Below are 19,338 nucleotides of genomic sequence, written 5' to 3'. Positions count from 1 at the left end.
CCATTAAATGTAATCATCAAAAAGTCTGCAACCTAAAGGGGGCACCAGAAGATCATAATCGGAGGGTGTCCTGTTGAGCAAAGAGCTGTGTTTTGGGTTGTCTCTGGTAGGAGGTCGTGCAGGTGGCAAAGGTACCGGAACAGTAGGTGCATCATAGACATCTCCTGAATGACACAATCACAAGAAGTGAATGTTTTCTTGCTGTACCCCTAGAACAGCACAGAGCAATTTTTCTTGCTAAGGGGGGGAAATAAAAACGCACCTAACTCTGGATGTTTTGGTTTCTTCATCTCAGAAGTAGCACTGTGTGTTCCATTCGTTACTCCAGCACATTGACCATTCTCACACACCCTGGAGACAGACAGTAAAAAGGAAGTAATCAACCAGTTAACCAAGTATTAATTCCCAGAATTAAATGCCTGAGCTGGCAGTCCATTATATGGAAACAAATGAAAGACGACAAGCTGCATCAATTCTAAACTTTGTGGGTTTTATATTGACAGCAGGTACTGGTTAGCTCTCAATAAACTCTGAAGAATTATACTGCTTTCTTAGTGGGATAGTGACATGATTTAAGTAACTTACTCAAGGCTGCACTACAAGACAGAGGAAGAATTAACATTAAATATAGTCCTCACTTCAGAGGTCAAGTCAATGGTTTATTCACATATTTAAGTCACAAACTCAATCCTACTTCCCCTTCCCAGCTGTTAAGGTTTCCCCAGCAGAAATATTAAGAGGGGAAATGGGAATTTTGGTAGTTATCCACACTGAAACAAGCAGAAAATAATAATAATAATAAAAAAAAAAAACACAACAGAACAAAACAACAAGCAAACAAGCAAAACAAACCCAACAGAATACTACAAAACACCACTGGAAATTACGAATTTCAACTAAAATCTTAAGCCAAACATTTAAAATGAAAAAGTCAAAGCAGTTTTGCAGGCATCTGAATCTGTATAGAAAAACTAAGACTTCCTGATACCTTACTAGAATTTACTATTTTTTTTAAATGGAAATGTATCATTCTCTTAAAATTAAATAACAGTATAAAATTCAATATGAAAATTGTTTAAACTTAGAGATTCATGAAACAAAGTACAAAGATACCTATAATCTTGTCAGAAAAATATAATATCTCTTGGAGATTATTTTTGTAAAAAGATTCTGCTCAAAGACGGGGGGAAAATTATAGAACAAAAACCTTCTCATAATACTAAATATTGTTTAAAAAATTGCAAAGATGGGAAAATTACTCCTGTCATTGGAGCTGCAGACCCTGCATGTTCAAAAAGAACCAGAGAGCTTCTCTGGAAAAAGGCCAGCATGATAAACAATTCTAGTTTAAAAATTAAAAACCACAACCACCCACCATGCATTGTTATTATCAAACATTGGCAAATCTGCTAGAGCTATCTATATACAGCTAAAATTTTACATCTTGGGTTTTTACCAATAGAGTGAACATTAATAAACTTATCTCCTTTGGCCATATGGAAAGAAGGGATGAATAAAGGTCTGGAATCATTTAAAATATATAAACAGGAAAGAGGAAGTGAAATTGTTTCTGTGGTCCCAAGAGTTTTAACTAGGAGTAATGAAATAAATGTAAGAATAATTACAATATTTAAAACAAAAAACTAATGGTAAGAGCTATTTTGTTGCAAATTAATTTCCCCAGGGAAGTGGTAGAGGAAGTGTTGCTTCTATCTTTGAATTTAGATTCGTTCAATCTCTCAAATACAGTGGATGCAACACTTCCTTTGACGCCTCCCCATTTATCCTAAATAACTAAGAATCTTTTCTAGTTTAATTTGAATCTACTTTGCATTTTCAATAAATTAATCAGCCCTAGGTAGTACGATAACCTAACGTGGTATGACTTTAAAAATCTTCATAATGAGTCCAGTTACCAGCTTACAAATCTTGCTGAAATACCTGCTTATATTGACAGTAGACAACACCAGAAAGAATAGCAGCAAATTAGTACTAACAAGCAAGTCTAGTCTTTTTCTTTTCTTTTCCTTTCAGAAACTGTTTTATTAGGAAAAGATACTGATTGCAAAAATGTATCATTCTCCTAATAGTAGCCTAGTTAGACTAATGCTGAAATTCTTTCCCTCCATTTCTTATTGCTGAAACTTGTCTACATGAGAGGAGATCAGCTGTAACAAACCAGACAATTAACTGATCTCCCATCATAAGGCTGTGAATCATTTTCTGTATTTTTCTTGTACTCTTTTTAGAATTGACATATCTGCTGGCAAAAGAGCAAGAAATCTTAGAGGTGATATTTGGGGGTAGAATGTGGAAGAATTACATAGTTTGTACATTTCAAAACATACAAAAAAATATAAATTTGTAGGCTCTTGTGTTTACCAAAATCTCTAAGTACTATCCAAGACCTGAGGAAGCAACACTAAGGAAAAAGTGGCAAAAGAGTGACCCTGGGGGACAGACCTGAAAGGTGCTAAACATTTATGAAAATTAAAATAAATAAATCACCTTTAATAGTATTGCTAGACAACACTTAAAAGTTTTTCATTGCACCCCCCATGAGTTTAAAAAGAAGTGGGGATGGGGAGGCATTTTATTTATTAATTTTCAGTACCTAAGCACAAAGCATCAACTAGAATCAAAATTGATTTTGAAAGGTTTATCTCAGCTTTCACACCTAAACAGTAACTTTAGCTAAAAGGAGACATTTTAAGTATATGGAACATCATATATAGACAAATACGGATATAGGATTCAAAAAGGTTTTTTTTTTCGTAATGATACTTAGGAGAGTGGTTTGGTTTTAGGTAAAAGTCTTATGAGAGATTATAATAAGAGTTGCTTGTTTTAATCAGCAGAGCAATGATTATTTTGTGCAGCAAGTCCTGGATTACTGCCAAAAAGCACCATAAGTGAAAGAGCAACTAGGCTAGCTAAATAATAAACTAAAAGCTACGAAAGCTTGGAAATCAGATTTCCATGTATAGCCTCTATTAATAATTCTAATGGTCTGGTGAAATACCATCATAGCCAATTGACACCAATCAATTCTTTTTCTGCAAATGAAGGATACCAGAAAATTAGAAGTTTCTAGTTTTCCAGTTGGTTATCTTCTCAAGAATCGTTCAGCTTGCATCTAGATCAGTTTTTTGGTTCAGATCAGAAGTATGAATTAAAATAAATTTCCTAGTCATCCCCACTTAAAATACTTTGGTTTATATTTTAGAGAGGTCTCAGAGCATATAGCCCCGATTGCTGCTGGACAACATTAACTCAAAAGTTGTCCTGTAGGAGCTCATCCAATGTACTGCAGTTACAGAAGAGTACTCCAGGCACAGGACCATGCTAGGACTAGTCTTTCCAAAACTAAAACTTCCCAAAACATACACTGTAGATGTGTGGTCCTTGGAGTTAATTGTTTCACTCTACAGACCCACTCCTCTTGCAGTACATCGCTTAGTACTAGACACAGTCCTTGGCAGCTCTTAAACCAAGGTAATCGGTCCACATAATGCTCTCTTCCATTGCAAATGACTGTCTAAGAAAGGTTGCATCCTGTGTAACTCTAGTCATACAAGCAACTAAGCCTCTATTAGGTAACTTTGCATGGTACAGAAAGACATTCCCACGAAAAAACCACAACACTCTCCAATAAAAAAATGTATAGGTAAGGTCAACTAAGATCTTGGATTTTTTTTTTCTTTGCTTGGCGAACATAAACAGTTTTATTCATCAGCTTTTTTGTTTGTTTGTTTGTTTTTCCCTTAAACAAAAAAGAACATCTGGTAGGGCAGACAGGAATTTAAGCGCTCAGTATCATAGACCTAAGACAACTGTGTAACATTCACATCTATGGAATGAAAGCTGGATCACCAGTTCTAACAGTGAGTCTGCTTCTTAGCATTTTTAACCTGCGTGCAAAGAGTGATCAGACTATGAACTTTTATCCATCTGTTGGAAACATCTGATTGAACAGGTCTAAAAAAATGTATTTAGCGATTTTTGGGATAAGAGATATTTTGAACTTTACTGATAGTGGGTTCTTGACATCATCTTATGACAGAGGGAAATAATGGCAATATGTCGCTGCATTCTTCAACAGCAGAAAAGCCTGAACTCTGTAGATCAATAATTGGTTTTAATGTTATACTTTTGACCTACAGGACCAATAGGGAATTGGCCCTTTTTTTCCCCCCAGACTTATGCTCTTCATTCCTGACATTCAGATTTTCTTTATGATTCAAAGACCAAAAAGTTCACCATGAATGAGATAGCCTTTAATTGCCACGTCTCTTGGCTCCAAATTTTGCCATAATCAGTTATCAATTCATAAGTGTGACAGTTTGGAGATAATACTCTAGAACATATTTAAAGCAAAAGAGATTTATTCCATCTGAGTAACAAAAAGTTTCTCCTCCGAGAAGTGGTGTTCAAAGGCAAAAAATACCACACCACAAAGATACGATACAGTGAACTTCACAGGTTTATGATTGTGGTGGTGGTCAAATGAAATAGAGGCATAAATAACCCAAGCTTGAAAAGATAAGACATTTTAGAAAGCAGTCAAGTTTAACCATCATTGTAAATTGTGAATCCAAATAAATTTTGGAAAAGGCAGACTTCTGTAAGTAAGTTGCCTTCAATATTACTAAATGACCTTACCGAGCAACAGGCTTTATATTATGACAATGAGGTGGTTGTGAGCTTAGTATTGCAGGATGTGAAGAAGGAACTTTGTATTCATCATCACCATCTGTGTGATCCCTTGATTTATCAGACAGAGAATTTGCTGAGGGAAGAGAGCACCTATGGAGATGAGAAAAAGATCAGTTCTGTTTTAACTGTTACATAATTGTCCTTGGTATAGTACAGAAAACACTCTTCTTTAGCCTAAACACCCTTAATACATGCCTGCTACGTGTAGGTTAAAAAAAATGCCATGATAAACTAAAACTTACAAGGTTACTGGCTTTTTTGTCTCTGAGAATATACAGAGAATCAAGCAGCTCACCTTTTAAACATTAAACAGATACTTTAAGCAAGCATAACATAGCAGAGAATTGCAAAGAATTAGAGTCCTAAATATCCACTTACAAGGCTTAAGCTGTTTGCACTTAACAAGAGAACTAAAGAGAAGTTAATTCAGGGCAAATAGTATTTATCAGGGCTCAGTAAGGCAGAGAACTTTCAAACTTTCAGTCTTTTTCAAGCCACAGTATTATTGAAATCCCAGAATCTGTTTGTATTTTAAATTATTTTTACTTTAAACTGCAATTGTCCTTTTAGACAGCCACTTACATTACTTCTTGAAAGCAGTGGAAGTCCAGGAAAGAGGTGGACTTTACCGTCTCCATTTACAGGTAACAAGTTTTATCTGGAGAATACTGCTGGATGGGAGTTTTATTTTACAACAAAAACTAACTCCTACCACCTGGTTCTGTGTTATATGAGTGTAAACAAAACAATGGGCAAACATTTCACTTTAGTGAGCACTGGCTGGGGAAAGAGATTTTGTTAGATATTAAAAAATGCAACTTATCTTTTGGCCTTCATAAGGCATACCAAACTAGGCTAATTAACTAGAAATCAACATCATCATCTTTTATATATATAGCTCCTCCTCTGCTTATAGTGAATATGCTGATATACAAAATCAATAAATCAAGTCATCTGGAACACAAAATGTTACATTAAAGACTTAATTTAACTTCAGTTTGATCATACATGAAAACCATGAATAGGCATTTGATTCTTAAACTAGCTGAACACTAAGAAGCATGTAACTTCAAAAATCATCTGGATATTATGTTATGCAGTAAATAGTACCTTCATTCTTTACCTCAAAAAGGGTCAACAGATGGAGGACTTCAAATAAAGATGTTTGATGCATTCATGGCCATTTTGATTTGTGGCTTGAAAGCATGGTTAATGGCTCCTGAGCTGAACTACATGCCACATTACAAGACACATCGACTTAATCATTTAGGGAAGTTCTTAAGAATCATAGGAAACATGAGAAGGAAGTGGACATAATTTCTCTTCTGATGGTTTAATTAGTTTTATTTTATCATAAAGGCAAGAGATGAAACAACAGGCTAAGCCCATCTTATTTTTTTCCAACACAAGCAGCATCTGACACACACACAGCACACTTCACAAAGGAAGAATATATGCCCTGCACGATTTCTTTTAGGTGATGCCACATGGCTCCACAACATCCAGGTACTCTGTGAACAAAAATGAAAAGCTAACTGTCATGACTACCAGACAGTCACTAAATAAACGAATAAGGGAGAAAGAAAAGAACAGAGGAAAGACGGGGGTAGGTGTGCTGCTTTTGTTTGAATATATTCAAAGCCTAGAGGTCCTGAGCTACTTCTAACCTGTCAGACACTCTTTCCTTCAGTTAGTAATACACTCTTAAATTCATAAGCAAACTCATGAAGGATGAGAACCCAACTTCTTTTGCAAATACATTCCAGCTAAAGGAATGAAAGGGTGAAGGGTGAAAGAAGGTTGATGACACTAAACTGCAAAGTCTATATTGCAGTTTTCTACCACCTTCTGTAGAGGGAGCAAAAGGTCTTTTGTAAATACAACAATGCAGTGTGAAATGCTTTCTCCATCTTTGATTTCCTAGTTGAACAGTCAATTTGTGTCACTGCTGTATGGCCATTTAAAGCAAGGAGAAATGTAATAGGGCAAGGAGAATTCTGTAGTATTCTCAGGTAACAGTTCAAAGGCCAACAAAAAATAACTTCTCTCATTTCTCGGACATGCAATCATTCTTACATGGCTATCCAGAACGTTCTGCAGATGTTATACATGTAAAGTACATGTCTGTGCTTTTTGTTTGTTTTTTTAAATAATCACAAATTGAATTGATGGCTTCTGCAGATTTCAATATTTGTATCCAGAAATATCCAACGCCAACTGATATGGAAGCCAGACTGGTGGTAGTGTTTGAAGCCCACTTCAAAGGTTACAACTGGGAAACAAACAAACAAAAACCTCTCTGAAGGCTCTATATGAAATCAGGTTTAGGAGAGATTTTGATTCCTGTGAATTAATTTTTTAAGGAAATCTACAGAGAGGCTGACCATCACCTGAAGTAAGTACAGTATTATAGCTGTACTTAGACAGTATAGCTAGTCTTATCAGCTTCCTTACAAAAACACTTCTTCGATGGGAAAGTGGGAAGAATCATTTACTGACAATTAGGATACCCGAGGAGTACCAAAAAAAAATTTTTTCCCCTCTTCACCTAGTTCATGCCCCTGATTTTTTTCTTATTTATTTAGTAGACACAAGAACCTAACATATGTTTAGCAAAGCAATGCCTTTGTTCCACAGGATACTAGTATATTTATGATAAAATCAATTTCCAACATCACTGCACTGATGAGAAATCATTACTGGTTGGGAGTTATTAGAGACACATGTTCTGCAACTCCTGCTTCTGAGTACAGTGTAGCCTTAGACAAGCCCTTCACACTAGTAAAGTCTCTCTTTTGCTGTCTTTAAAGTAAGGAAAATATTTGCTGGGTTGTATATATTATGTGTTTAATATTTGAAAGGTGCTTTTGATTTGTAAAGTAGCAAAAAGTTTAAGAGTACTAACACAACTAATATACTCTCCACTAGAGTCCTAAAATTGTCTTATACTTGCATTGTGTTTTATGAACTTTTCACAATTCAGTTTAAAAAAAATGTATTGCTCTTCCAATTTACAATCTAGTTGTAATACTTGACTCCAAACCTCTTTGCATTGTTTTATTAGTATATCCCATTTTCTCCATCATTACTGAAATTTCTTCAAGATCAAATTGTTTTGTTAAATCTCTGTTGTTCTACTGTAAGATTACTACTCTACACAAAACCATCTAATAAGCAGGCAAATCTGTTTATGAACAGATTTCATAACCTGGTGAAGTTTTCTATAATTACACTTCAAAAAACTTTATTACTTTTATGTGTTTAGAAGGTTTGTGTACCTTCACACTGACCAGCACACTGTATTGCAATATTTTCTAGTTCCCTTCGCCTACTCCTTAAGTGGAAATATTTTTAAATTGAAAGTCAGAATTGCATTCTGATAAGCAATGACTTTGTATTTTCTGGTTTGTCGAACAGAAGGCTAGATGTCAATCTCTCTTATCCTACTGAGCACCAAAGGCAAAACAGGAAAAGACATGTGAAGCCATTTTTGTCAAATCACTTCAAGTCCAGCTCAGCTGTAATCTAGCAGAGCTTCAGGGAAACCAACAACATACTCATTTACAAGTATTTCAGGGAAAGATTCCCCTTCCTTCATTTACTGGTAAACCTACTCACAGACCTTAGACACAATGAACTTGCAGTCCCTGTATTTCAGTCTGGATCAGACTGTACTTTTGAAAGGAATCTCTTTAATCTCCCCACTCACCATACTTTGATTTGCACTGAGGAGTGCACAAATTGAACACCTTTCAAATTAAACAAAAAGACAAGACACATTCCAAGCATGCCCCTTGTATATTCCGATTGCTGAAGGCTGTTCAAATTCACAGGACAAGACTGTAGCTAGACGAACTACTGACCCATAACACGTACAGTACAGACGTCAGGTCCTTGCTATCAATTCATCTCGTACAGACCCTCCCCTATACACAATATTAGTTGATAGTGTACACAAAAGCTTTAATCTTGCAAGGCCTCAAGCTAACTGTTTTTCAACAAAAGAGATGTTAAGTTACATGGATCACATGAGCAAATCAACAACACCTTCTCCACAAGAACTACCCTTGTGTGTGCTTTACCCTTAAAACCAAAGTGTCTATTAAAGCAGTTTGCCCTCATTCACAGAGTACACAATTTCTCACAGTGTGAGCCAACACACAAGGAGAATTATTTGAGAATGCATGCTGCAACCAAACTCACTGACTTATCAAGCTTAACACACAGCGTGTCCTGCAGAGCATCCTCTCTCGAGTACCTGGAACCCTTTTGTCGGCACTGCTCCTTCTACAAGCCCCTGGAGAAGCACCGCAGCAAAGACCAATTTCAAGGAAGCCACGACTGCCAACCCCACTTTCCTTAATGGAACAATGACTTCACCTTCAAAGTTTGCTAGCAAGGATAAAAGGGATAGCAGGGGGAGAAATACTTTTCTATGCACTTTTCCTCAACCAGCTCAAATCAACTAGATACTCCTAACATAAATATAGGATACAACAGGTACATGGAATTGAATGTCTCATTACATACTCAGAAATAGAGGCTCTCAGGTAAAATACCGCTGCAGTATAAAGCACTTTTGAAACAAGGAGACCAATTTAAACTGATGAAGAAAAATGGGAACTACTGGGAATAAAACAAACATTGTTTGCCTTGAAAACTTCTAAGTTTGGGGGAAGAACTGTTCTGTAACATTGATGTTACAGTTTTACTTTTTATTTTTTGAGAATAAAACAGCAATTTGATCAAAATTGCTAAAAAACAATTTATCTGACATAATTAAAGCAATCTGATAAAAAATAACTTCACATGTAAGCACAGCATCTGAGTGGAAAATAAAAATCAAATGCTTAGTTAACATGAGCCCAGCATTTCACTACTAATGTATAAGAAATAATAACCAATTTAGTAAAATGAAAATAAATCAGCACTGTTTCCAGAAAAAGACACAAGTGATTTTATCTTAATGTAATTTGTTTTTTAAAAGTCATATTTGCAATCTCATATTTATTCAGAAAAAAATTATCAAATAAGTAAGTACGGATGTCTTAGAGCTTCAACTGAGGATCATTTTACCTCATTATTATTTACACTATGGCATTTCATACCTGTTCAACGTACCCTTTGGTTAAACCTTTGAAATTACAGACTGACTTATGAAAATAACTAGAAAAAATAGAATGCCTTTGAGCTGTATGAAACAAACTAGCTCTCAAGCCACAATTCTGCAGAGATTAGAAAGCAGGAAAAAAAATGAGAAACTTGCACCAGATTGATTGCAGTAGCACAATTATGGAAAATAAGAGTATTTCGGACCAAATAAAGTTCAACATATTTATGAAGGCTTGATGCAGTCAATTTTATAGGAGGAAAAAGACTCCGTAAAAATATCCTGTCTACCATTTCACATTAAATAATGCTAAATATTACCCAGGTTGCTTTTTGAAAGCATTTTACTGTAGTTGGTGGAAATATTAAACTCATTAAATTTGCTATTTTTGAAGAAAGATTGCTTTTTTATTATTTTTCTGCCTATATTTTACTACTTATACATTAACAGAGGTATTTTCTAATGTTAACAAAAACTTAATTTGAAATCAATTTAGAATGGGCTTATTAGTGTTTCAAGAAGCAACACACAACGTTCACTTTTTTATTTTAACAGACATTAAATGTGACAGTTTAGTAGTTGTTAATTAGATACTTTGAACTTCCTACCCCTAAGATATATTTTGATACTTTTTTACATTTTAAAAATCAAAATTTGAAATGTGCCTTTTTTTTTTTTTTAAAGGTACACATAAAAACATAAAACAGAAATGGAAGTGAACTTCTTCCTGAAAAAATGCATGAAGCTTTATTTTAGTAACTGAACATTTTCTTTCTGCTGGCATATGTCAGTTTTCTATTCAGAAGACTTCAGTTAGGGAACTTATTTATTAAGTTAAATTTTATTTTTGGATTGGCTTGTGATATATCACTGTTGTAATACATTGTGGAAATTCCAATGAACACTGCATGACACTTTACTTTGATTCGAGGCTACATTTGTAAAAAAAAAAAATAGGATAAAAAATGAGATTTTCATGAAACAATGTTTTCTTATTTTAACACTACAAAAATAAAAATCTTCCCCTCTTCAGAATTGAGCAATTTCCTTTGGAATATTAAAGTATATAGAGTGTCCATCAGAGTCATTGCTTTCTTTTTCTGACCATCATGGTATAGAACGTCCCAGGAGCTACATGTATCATGGAAGATGCAGTCAGTCCACGGAGATAAATCTATACAGGGGATTGATTACATGAGATATCCATACTCCTGTGATACTCTACAGCAATCAGGTTACATTTCAACATTCAGCTATCAAAAATATTTGTTCTAATTTGCTTCTGAATGGAAAGCAAACATGTAGAACTTCAATTCAGCAACTGTTTTCCCAAGCATATGATTCTGAATAAAAAAGCCAAAGCTTCATCTTTATTCTAAAGCTCAGGAAGAGAAAAATCAGCATATTAGTGGAATGCTGAAATATATTTGTCTTTAATGCTACCTCTACCTGAACAATAATGGAATGGGTGCTAAAGATGTGGCAAAATTAAATTCCAGTGAGAAAATTCTCAGTATTAGTAGGTACTGACTGCACAGTCATTTTAACTTAGCAGCAAGCATCACATGGAGTACACTGAAAAGAAACTGTAGGATATCATCATCTGTTGTGGTTTGTATACTCTTATTTCCTTACAAAAATACATTCAACATATGATTTTCTAGCACTTCCAAGTTTTTTTTTCTTTTTTTCTCAAAATTTCTGTTGAAAATCTTGTGTGATTTGGAGTCCAAAGAGAACTGCTATGCACGGCAACATCTGATAAACTGTAGTATTACTGGAAGATAGTCTACTACTGGAAGAGTAGTCTGCAACTTGAAATGACAAGATTTCCTAAACCACATTCTGGAGTTCAGGCAGATAGACTCCATTTAAAATGGATATAAGGTTATTTTGTATGTTTTTAACCACCACAAAGAAAAGATACTGGCATGAAAAAAGCCTCCATGTGTAGAAAGTCCAGAAAGCACGACTACATTAGAGATAGAATGCATACACGCACACATATATCATGGTCTTTAGCCACAGCACTTTTCCTAGAATCTCTCATCTGTGATAAATAGCTCTTACCCTACTTCTTCAATAGTAGTAGAAACAAAAATGGACAGGGCCTGCTCCCACTGCCAAATTCCTATGAGAAAGATCTGCCACAAGTAATTCTTTTGATATAAAATGTCATATGTTAAATTAACATGAGAACTGCTCCTACTTAATCAATAAAATTTACATTTCCTTTGTAAAAACACTTAAAAGTGTCATGGAAAATGTAACAAGTGTTCAACATTAGTTCATTTTCTTTCTTTTTTTCTGTTTTCGTTTTAGCACCAGAGAATCAGTGTTATTGTCTAACATTAATTAACATATTTCTTTTACAGATAAAGTTAACTTACTTTATACTAGGGATGGTGGAAGCAGCTGGAAGAGGAGGTGAAAGCCGTGGAGGGACATCATATTCTTCATTTATCAGATGACCATTTGAAAATACCTAAAAATCACGTAAGTGTTACAATGGGTCTTCTCCTCCCGTTTATCACCACAGATGTTCCTAAACTAGATATTACAAATAGACTTTTCAAAGGCTATGCATAAAGGCTTTCCTAGAAGTTCACACAACAGAGCTGTACTCTGAAGTGACTCTTTTCATACCTGTTTCAGATCACTCTCTTTAGGAGTTGTAGAACATACTAAAGTTTTAAACTTCGCCAAAACAGGAAGTTTCATGTCCCAGTTAGTAGATGGACTACTCAGTTACAGCTGAATCACTTAGGGGAAAATTAAGATTTCAAGATTGCAACTTTTGAAACTTTTGAAAGTGAGAGAGATGAAGTACAGAGGGAAAACAACAGGTACAGCATGATGAGCATAGTTTTTTAAAACTCCGTAGTGCAGTACCTGTCAGAATTCACCCCGTACCTGCATGATTGTCTTCCTGATTCTTGGCTTTAACTAATAGTAAATAGCTTATATTATGATAAATGAATAAGGGATGAGAAGTCATGAAATGTTACCCTTGTGAATGTGCATACAGCCTCAAATGGTAATTCAGAGTTGTCAGTTTTTCCATGTAACCAAGTCGCTTCGGCTTATTACCTGAAGACGACTTTTAAACAGCATTTGGTTAAAGAAATACCTATATAAGTTCTCAGCAGTACAATAGCACTTCCACACTTAGTGGTTATTCTGATTTGAGAAGCATTCATTCTATCACAACTCAAATGCTATATGGCTCTATTAAGGTATAAACCCAGTATCCTTTTAAAAGCAGATAAAAAACTATAGCATTTTAAACAACAGTCTATCTCTAAATAAAATTTTGGTCTTTTGCCTTAATTCTGAAAAAAAGAACATTCTAATTATATATGCTACCATAAAATTCTTAAGCACCTTTCATCACATACATCAATGGCCTTTACCAATACTAACTGAATTTCAGTAGCATGCTTTCAAAATGACCACAATATCTATTTAAAAAAATGAAATAAAGTTAAATAGCTTGTGACCTTGGGAAAAAAAAAGCAAACAGAGAAAAACTGATTTCTATCTGCTGTGATCAGAACTTCAAATCCAACCTACTTAGCACAAACTATATAGTCTTCAAGTAAAAAAAGAGCAGCAAAAAAAAAAAGAGAGTTAATAACCTGCACTATGAATAAATTACTGAGCTGCTTTGATAAAACCGATTAGAGCAGAACCATGAATTTTTTCTTAGGCCACCACCATTTGGTTTCTTTTCAACTCCAGGCTTCCCCAACACTACAAAGTTTTGCAAGCTATCTGAAACTGACTAATACTAGGACTACCCCTCCACACTCTTCTCTCCAAGATATCTTCAATCAATGAATGGAAACAATCCTCATTTTGTCGTTGTTTTGTTTTTTGAAAGAATAAACACCATAGTTAGAGACATACACACTATTCAGTGCAGCTAAGGACAGGCAGTCATACTTCTTAGATGACAAGCAGATGCCTCCTAGCCAAACAAAGTTAGAGAATCAGTGGAAAGATTGCAAGTGACAACTCCAAACACCCTCAGCACTGAAAATGGATTATTTGATGTTGCACTGGACATTTGTCCAAGAGAAATCAAAAACTGACACAGAGAAATTACAGCAACATTCAACTCGAGCAGTTGGAGCTCTGACTTAAGTCCAAAGAAAGAAGAATCCAGTTAATGATATGTGCATTACTGTAAATAACTGAAAAATAAAAAGGTAGCCACAACGCCAATTATCCTGAATAAGGTTTAAAGTACTGATAATAATACCAAATCAAACAATGCAATACGGGAGTTGTGCCACTGCACACTTTTAAGGATGCTGCCCATATTGCCAGTTGTAAAGAGAAAATAAATGGTTCTACATTTAGCTTGGCTTTGGATGTATTTGTTTCTTCTTTTTTATGATCAAGGCAGGTTAGATCATTTCCATTACTGAACATCATCGCAAAAATAATGCTCTTTTGAAAATAATGTTTTACTGGTGAACAAGACCACCTTCCCATTAACATATTAAGCTTATGTTAATGCATACAGTATAGCCGACAATTTAAGTATATTTATATATATCATGTGTACATACTATATATCTTACAGATTGAAGGGGTTACCAAGTCCTTATCTCACCTATCATAGAAGTAACCAGAACATCTATTTCCCATCATCACATATATAAATCATTTTGGTATAAAACACTTTCAAAGTATACCTGAGATGCTGCATAACTGAAGTTAGATTATGCACCAACTGTATGAATCCTTTGCTAAAAGAATATAGCAAATCTAGAATTCTGTCTTCAAGCCATTTTTAGAATGTTCTATGTCAAAACTGAATTCCAACTTAGACCCTCGTACTGTTGCTTTGCAAATTGCATTACAAGCCATTTATTTATGGCCCACTTATTATTTACAAGCAACAAGAAATATTTAGAAACAGCACACGATCACTGACCAATATAAAGTAGTATTGTAGACAATGCAAAACAATACTGCAGTAGGGTATCATATTAGGCTTCAACACATTCAGCTTATTTCATACCTTGGCACCTTCCACAGGCAGCTCGTGACGTCTGTGTTTCCTCATAAATCCTGGCTCAGAAGTTACGCGGTTGTGCCTTCCATTTATGTTGGAAACTGCAGTCAGTCCTGGTTTGGGAGAAGCATCACTCCCTATTCGACATCCTACTAACTGACTTGTCCCAAACACATCTCTGGGACACCAGCCTTCAAGGGGCATTGGCTGGTCTCTGGAAGGCACACTTTCCGGATGATGCAGGTGTCTGCTTATTCTGTTGTCTGGTGGAATTGGAGGGGGTCGTTCTGGTGGAGGTGGTGGAGGATCACGCAAGGGAGGTGGTGGTGCTGGCAAAGGTTTGTCTTGTTTCCTCACCATACAAGGAGAAGACTAAACAGAACCAGAATTAACAAAAAAAAAAAGTTACATATAGGCATTCATGCTCCTTTCATGATCAAATACAGTTTTAGCATTCCTAACTGAGATATTTTCAATGCATCAGAAGAGAACTTGCCAGTAGGTTAAATGTTAGTCTTGTCTTTTCACTATGCGGACTACCTGGTCTCTCTTCGGAAAGCATAATGCCATTTCTACTGTTGCATGAATAACCCAAGGAAGGAGCAGGAGGAGAGAAAAGACAATTGGCTCAGGCAGATTTTTATATGGCTGATAGCATTTTTCCAGAATCCTTTGCTCTGGTTTCCATAATGGTTCCTTTGAATCACTTTTCAAGCTGCTGAAATGGATTCTAAGGAATGCTAGGAAAAACAGACCTGATGCAGGAAAAAAAAAGGGGGGGGATCACATCCAAAGGCAAATGACTTAGCGACATGGGATGAGCACAAAAAAAGCAATGATGAGGACACAAGTGGAAGGAGAAAATAAATATTTTGGTTTCATTGATATATCAAGGGATGACTCCACTCTTTACATGATGCGTGTTGTTTGACGCCAATTTGAACCACAGTTCAATTCTTCAAGTAACATATTTATAATGTATTTATGTTTGCAATTATTTCATCTGCAAACAACTTTTGCCAGAGAAAAAGTGATTTCCGTTCTCAGAATTGAACTGTCATAAATGCTAAAATGTTCTTCAAACTTAAGTGTAGGATACTTAAAAGCTGAAAACTAAGTTATCAGAAAGAAAATGTATAAAGAACTGTATAGTTTATAAAAGCAGAAATAAAAAATAAAATAAACAAACAAACAAAAAAATATTCTCATTAGGAGTGAATTACTAAAAGCATTTTATGAAATTATGTTTGAGACAGGTTTTTCTAGGTGTTCAGGAAATGTTTTCCTCCTACCAGCAGTCACAACAATAAATACAATATTATTTCTCACGGATGGTGTAATTTTCATGGACTCTGCATAATATTACCAGTTTAAGAGAGTGAGGACACAAAAATTTTTACAGGAAGAATATTATTTGGTCTCACTTCCCTTGAGAGCTGCCCATCACTATTTTTTGGGCAGCACCTCAATGTTCCTTATATTAAAATTAGGTATTCTACCTGCAGGTCTATTAACATAAATAGGACAGTATATTAAATAAGTATTTAATTAAGCTGCTAATTAATTTTCATTGTTAAGGAAGCAAGAAAACAGTTGGGTCCAAATTTTTTGTTGTAGATGTCTTCTATTACAGAAAAAGGAAAGTTTTTTGCCTGAAGTAGTATTTTTGGTAGAACAAATTGTCCGTTTGTTTTGAAATATGCACTTGCAATTCTTTGTTGTCCTCCATCTTGTTCCCCTTGCACTCCAAAAATATTATATATTTATAACATTTAAATATGCAAAGGAAAATTTTAAGGGAAAAAAACCAGTAGTTTTGAAACAATTTCACTGAAAAACTTACAGCAATATTACTGGTATTTCTGATTTTCTTTTTGTTTGTTTATTCAAATCCACGAACTTTGTGCAAATCGTCTACTGTAAAATACATTTTAATGGATGTGCCAGACATCCAGCTTATTTTCTCAATGTGCTATAATTTCCCTTGTATAAAATAAAAAAGTGATTAAAGAAGTGTGATAAAGAAACTATTCTAACTTCTATTTTCTCTTCTAAATTATAAGCCATCAGAACTTTGAAAAGTTGATTTTCAACATTGAGGTAAAAACCTGAAAAAACAAACATGGTACTTCAAACTGGATATATATTATGAGCACACAGATTTCAGCTCATGTTTTAAACTTGAATTTGAATTCACCATCTAAAATCAAAATTTTAGACCTAATATAATCTAATTCCCTATCTATATACAGCAATTACAACAAATGATCTACTCATAACAGAAAGAAACAAATATAGCTGTTTTCTTTCATGCTTACCCCCTCAAAAAATCACTCTTTAGTATCATTAGTTTCACAAAACACAGCATACAATTTATTAACTATAGAATCTTTAATATTTCCCCTAAAACACGGTTCACAATATATGCCACAAAGTTTTGAAAGCAGGGTATCTGTACGTATTTTTCTTGTTGGGGGTACTTTGGAAGTGATTAAGTCATTATCAGAGCATAACATGTGATTTTAATGATATAACGACTTTTAAATCTACTTTCAGGAAGTTTTTATTTCTATTTATTTTTATGAATCAGGGTTTATTACAGAACTGATCCATTACAGCAGTGTCAAACTGACGTCAATGTCAGAGCATAACCAAGTGCAATAAAACCATCAGATTAACAGGTCACATCTGACCAACACATGTAGCAGTAATAATCTGACTGTGTAAGGTATTATGCAAAGAGACAGGTATTTCCAAAGTCAATCGAAGGAGCTAAGAGTCTTTAGGTGACTTAATCAATGTGGATCTAATCTAAAGCTTTTCTAAGCTATGGGGAATTAAAAGTCTATTGGACAAATTCCTGCAAAAGAATACATACAGAAAATTTCCTAATAGTCAGTATTCCAAAACAAGCAAGCTCACCTTTAAAACAATCATACAGAATTTCTCAATACTCATAAATACAGAAATAATGGTCAATAAGACTTACTTTTGGTGACCCAGTTGGGCTGGCACATGGTGACCGTGCTACTCCCTTCTGAATGAGATCCAGACGAGGAGGTACAGGTGGAAGACTAAGATGTGGGATTTGCAGGGGGTCTGGAAGTGGTTTTCTTCTTTGTGCAAGAGGGGAAGATCCCGGGGAAGTCACTGGTGAATTCTGCCTCTCATTGCACTTCAAGACAGGACAAAGAAAAATTAGAATTTATCTGATGATCAAATATACAACTTTCATTCCATGACTTGACATTTGATATCTGAAAAGTATTTACTAATAGTAATTTAACATAATGGACACCCTCACTACTATTAGTTAATAGCAGCATAGGTACTCAGCTCTTGATAACTGAAACAAGTCTAAAAGTCATTCTAACTCAAAACCACATTAACTTGTGATTAAAATTCCAATCATTGCCCCACAAAAAGAAACAATCACAAATATAAAGAGAGATTTTATGGCAGTACTGTTACTCTTGATAACCTTTTCATTAATACAGAGTACTTCATTATCAAAATTCTATGCGTGACTTTTTAAAGCTAGGTGCCCATGATATTGTCTGCTAACTGCAAGGCATATTCACATTATACCTCCACAGAAAAAGGAATGCATGTTTTCTGAAAACTCAGGAAAAAAAAAAGCAAAATCGTCAGCAAGCCAGTAGATGAAGCAGTTATTTCCTTCCTCATTTATTTGCTGACTTAGAAAAATCATTTTAGGACACTTCAGCTTACCATTTTAACAAATACTAAGCTAATGATACACAGACAATATCTTCCTCAAGTGACAAATCATGATTTTTTTCTTGACTTTTTTTCAAATTCATATGCACAGTAGAAGTTGAGTAGTGTTAAGTTACATTTTTTAACTATTTAAAAATAAGAAAGTATGCTACAAAACAATGAGAACCAAAGATTTCAACCCCTCACTCTAGGCTCCACCCATTTTTGCAACCAGTTTTGTAACTGCTCATCTGGGTGAGTTCTAACACAGTTTATTTTTTTGCATAAATAAGTTAAAGGCACATCTGTGAACCCCCTTGCAATTGTATCAGTGTACTGTAAGTAAACCTGGATGTTTATGATGTCCTGCATTTTCCCTGACAGGGTAGCTGGAAGACATTCACAGCAGGCATCGGACTCCGGTCATTTGTGCACTGAGGCATCCTGGTATTATCACTATGTATCTGGCTTATAGAGGCTTTAAGAAGACGTTCTTAAAGAAAGCACATAAAATTGCTCACAAAAATGCACCCATCTCTAAGCTAAATCACTCTGATCAAAACTTTTCCCTTCTGACCATAAGCTTCTTATCACCAACACTGTACAACCCATACTGATGATGGGGACGGGACTAGGCAGTTCTTGAACAAGGCAAAAAAGTCATCATTATCTTTCTTTACATATACTGACTATATTAAAGAATCTGACAACTTCATAAATTCGAAAGCAAATCCAGGAAAAGTATCTAGTATCCTAACTCCTTACT

General features: G+C 34.9%; 1 protein-coding gene across 6 annotated transcripts in view; it reads right to left on the bottom strand.

Annotated features, from left to right (window-relative positions):
- The window catches only part of CBLB (Cbl proto-oncogene B), a 137,120-nt gene that overhangs the window by 12,149 nt on the left and 105,633 nt on the right, over positions 1-19,338 (bottom strand). For 3 of the 6 annotated variants that reach the window (XM_083821337.1, XM_083821341.1, XM_083821342.1), the window contains 6 exons: positions 17,842-18,027; positions 14,859-15,224; positions 12,217-12,311; positions 4,663-4,806; positions 263-351; positions 33-164 (listed from right to left, as the gene is read on the bottom strand). In XM_083821337.1, the coding sequence (XP_083677463.1) occupies positions 33-164; positions 263-351; positions 4,663-4,806; positions 12,217-12,311; positions 14,859-15,224; positions 17,842-18,027 (1,012 nt within the window). The remainder of the gene's footprint in view (positions 1-32; positions 165-262; positions 352-4,662; positions 4,807-12,216; positions 12,312-14,858; positions 15,225-17,841; positions 18,028-19,338) is intronic. The other 3 variants (XM_083821338.1, XM_083821339.1, XM_083821340.1) reach the window with 3 other exon arrangements.

Source organism: Anser anser (genome assembly GCF_964211835.1).
Source record: "Anser anser genome assembly, chromosome: 1".
Taxonomy (NCBI): domain Eukaryota; kingdom Metazoa; phylum Chordata; class Aves; order Anseriformes; family Anatidae; genus Anser; species Anser anser.
The sequence above is the reverse complement of the archived record's forward strand: the minus strand, read 5'-3'. Positions and strand labels throughout refer to the sequence as shown.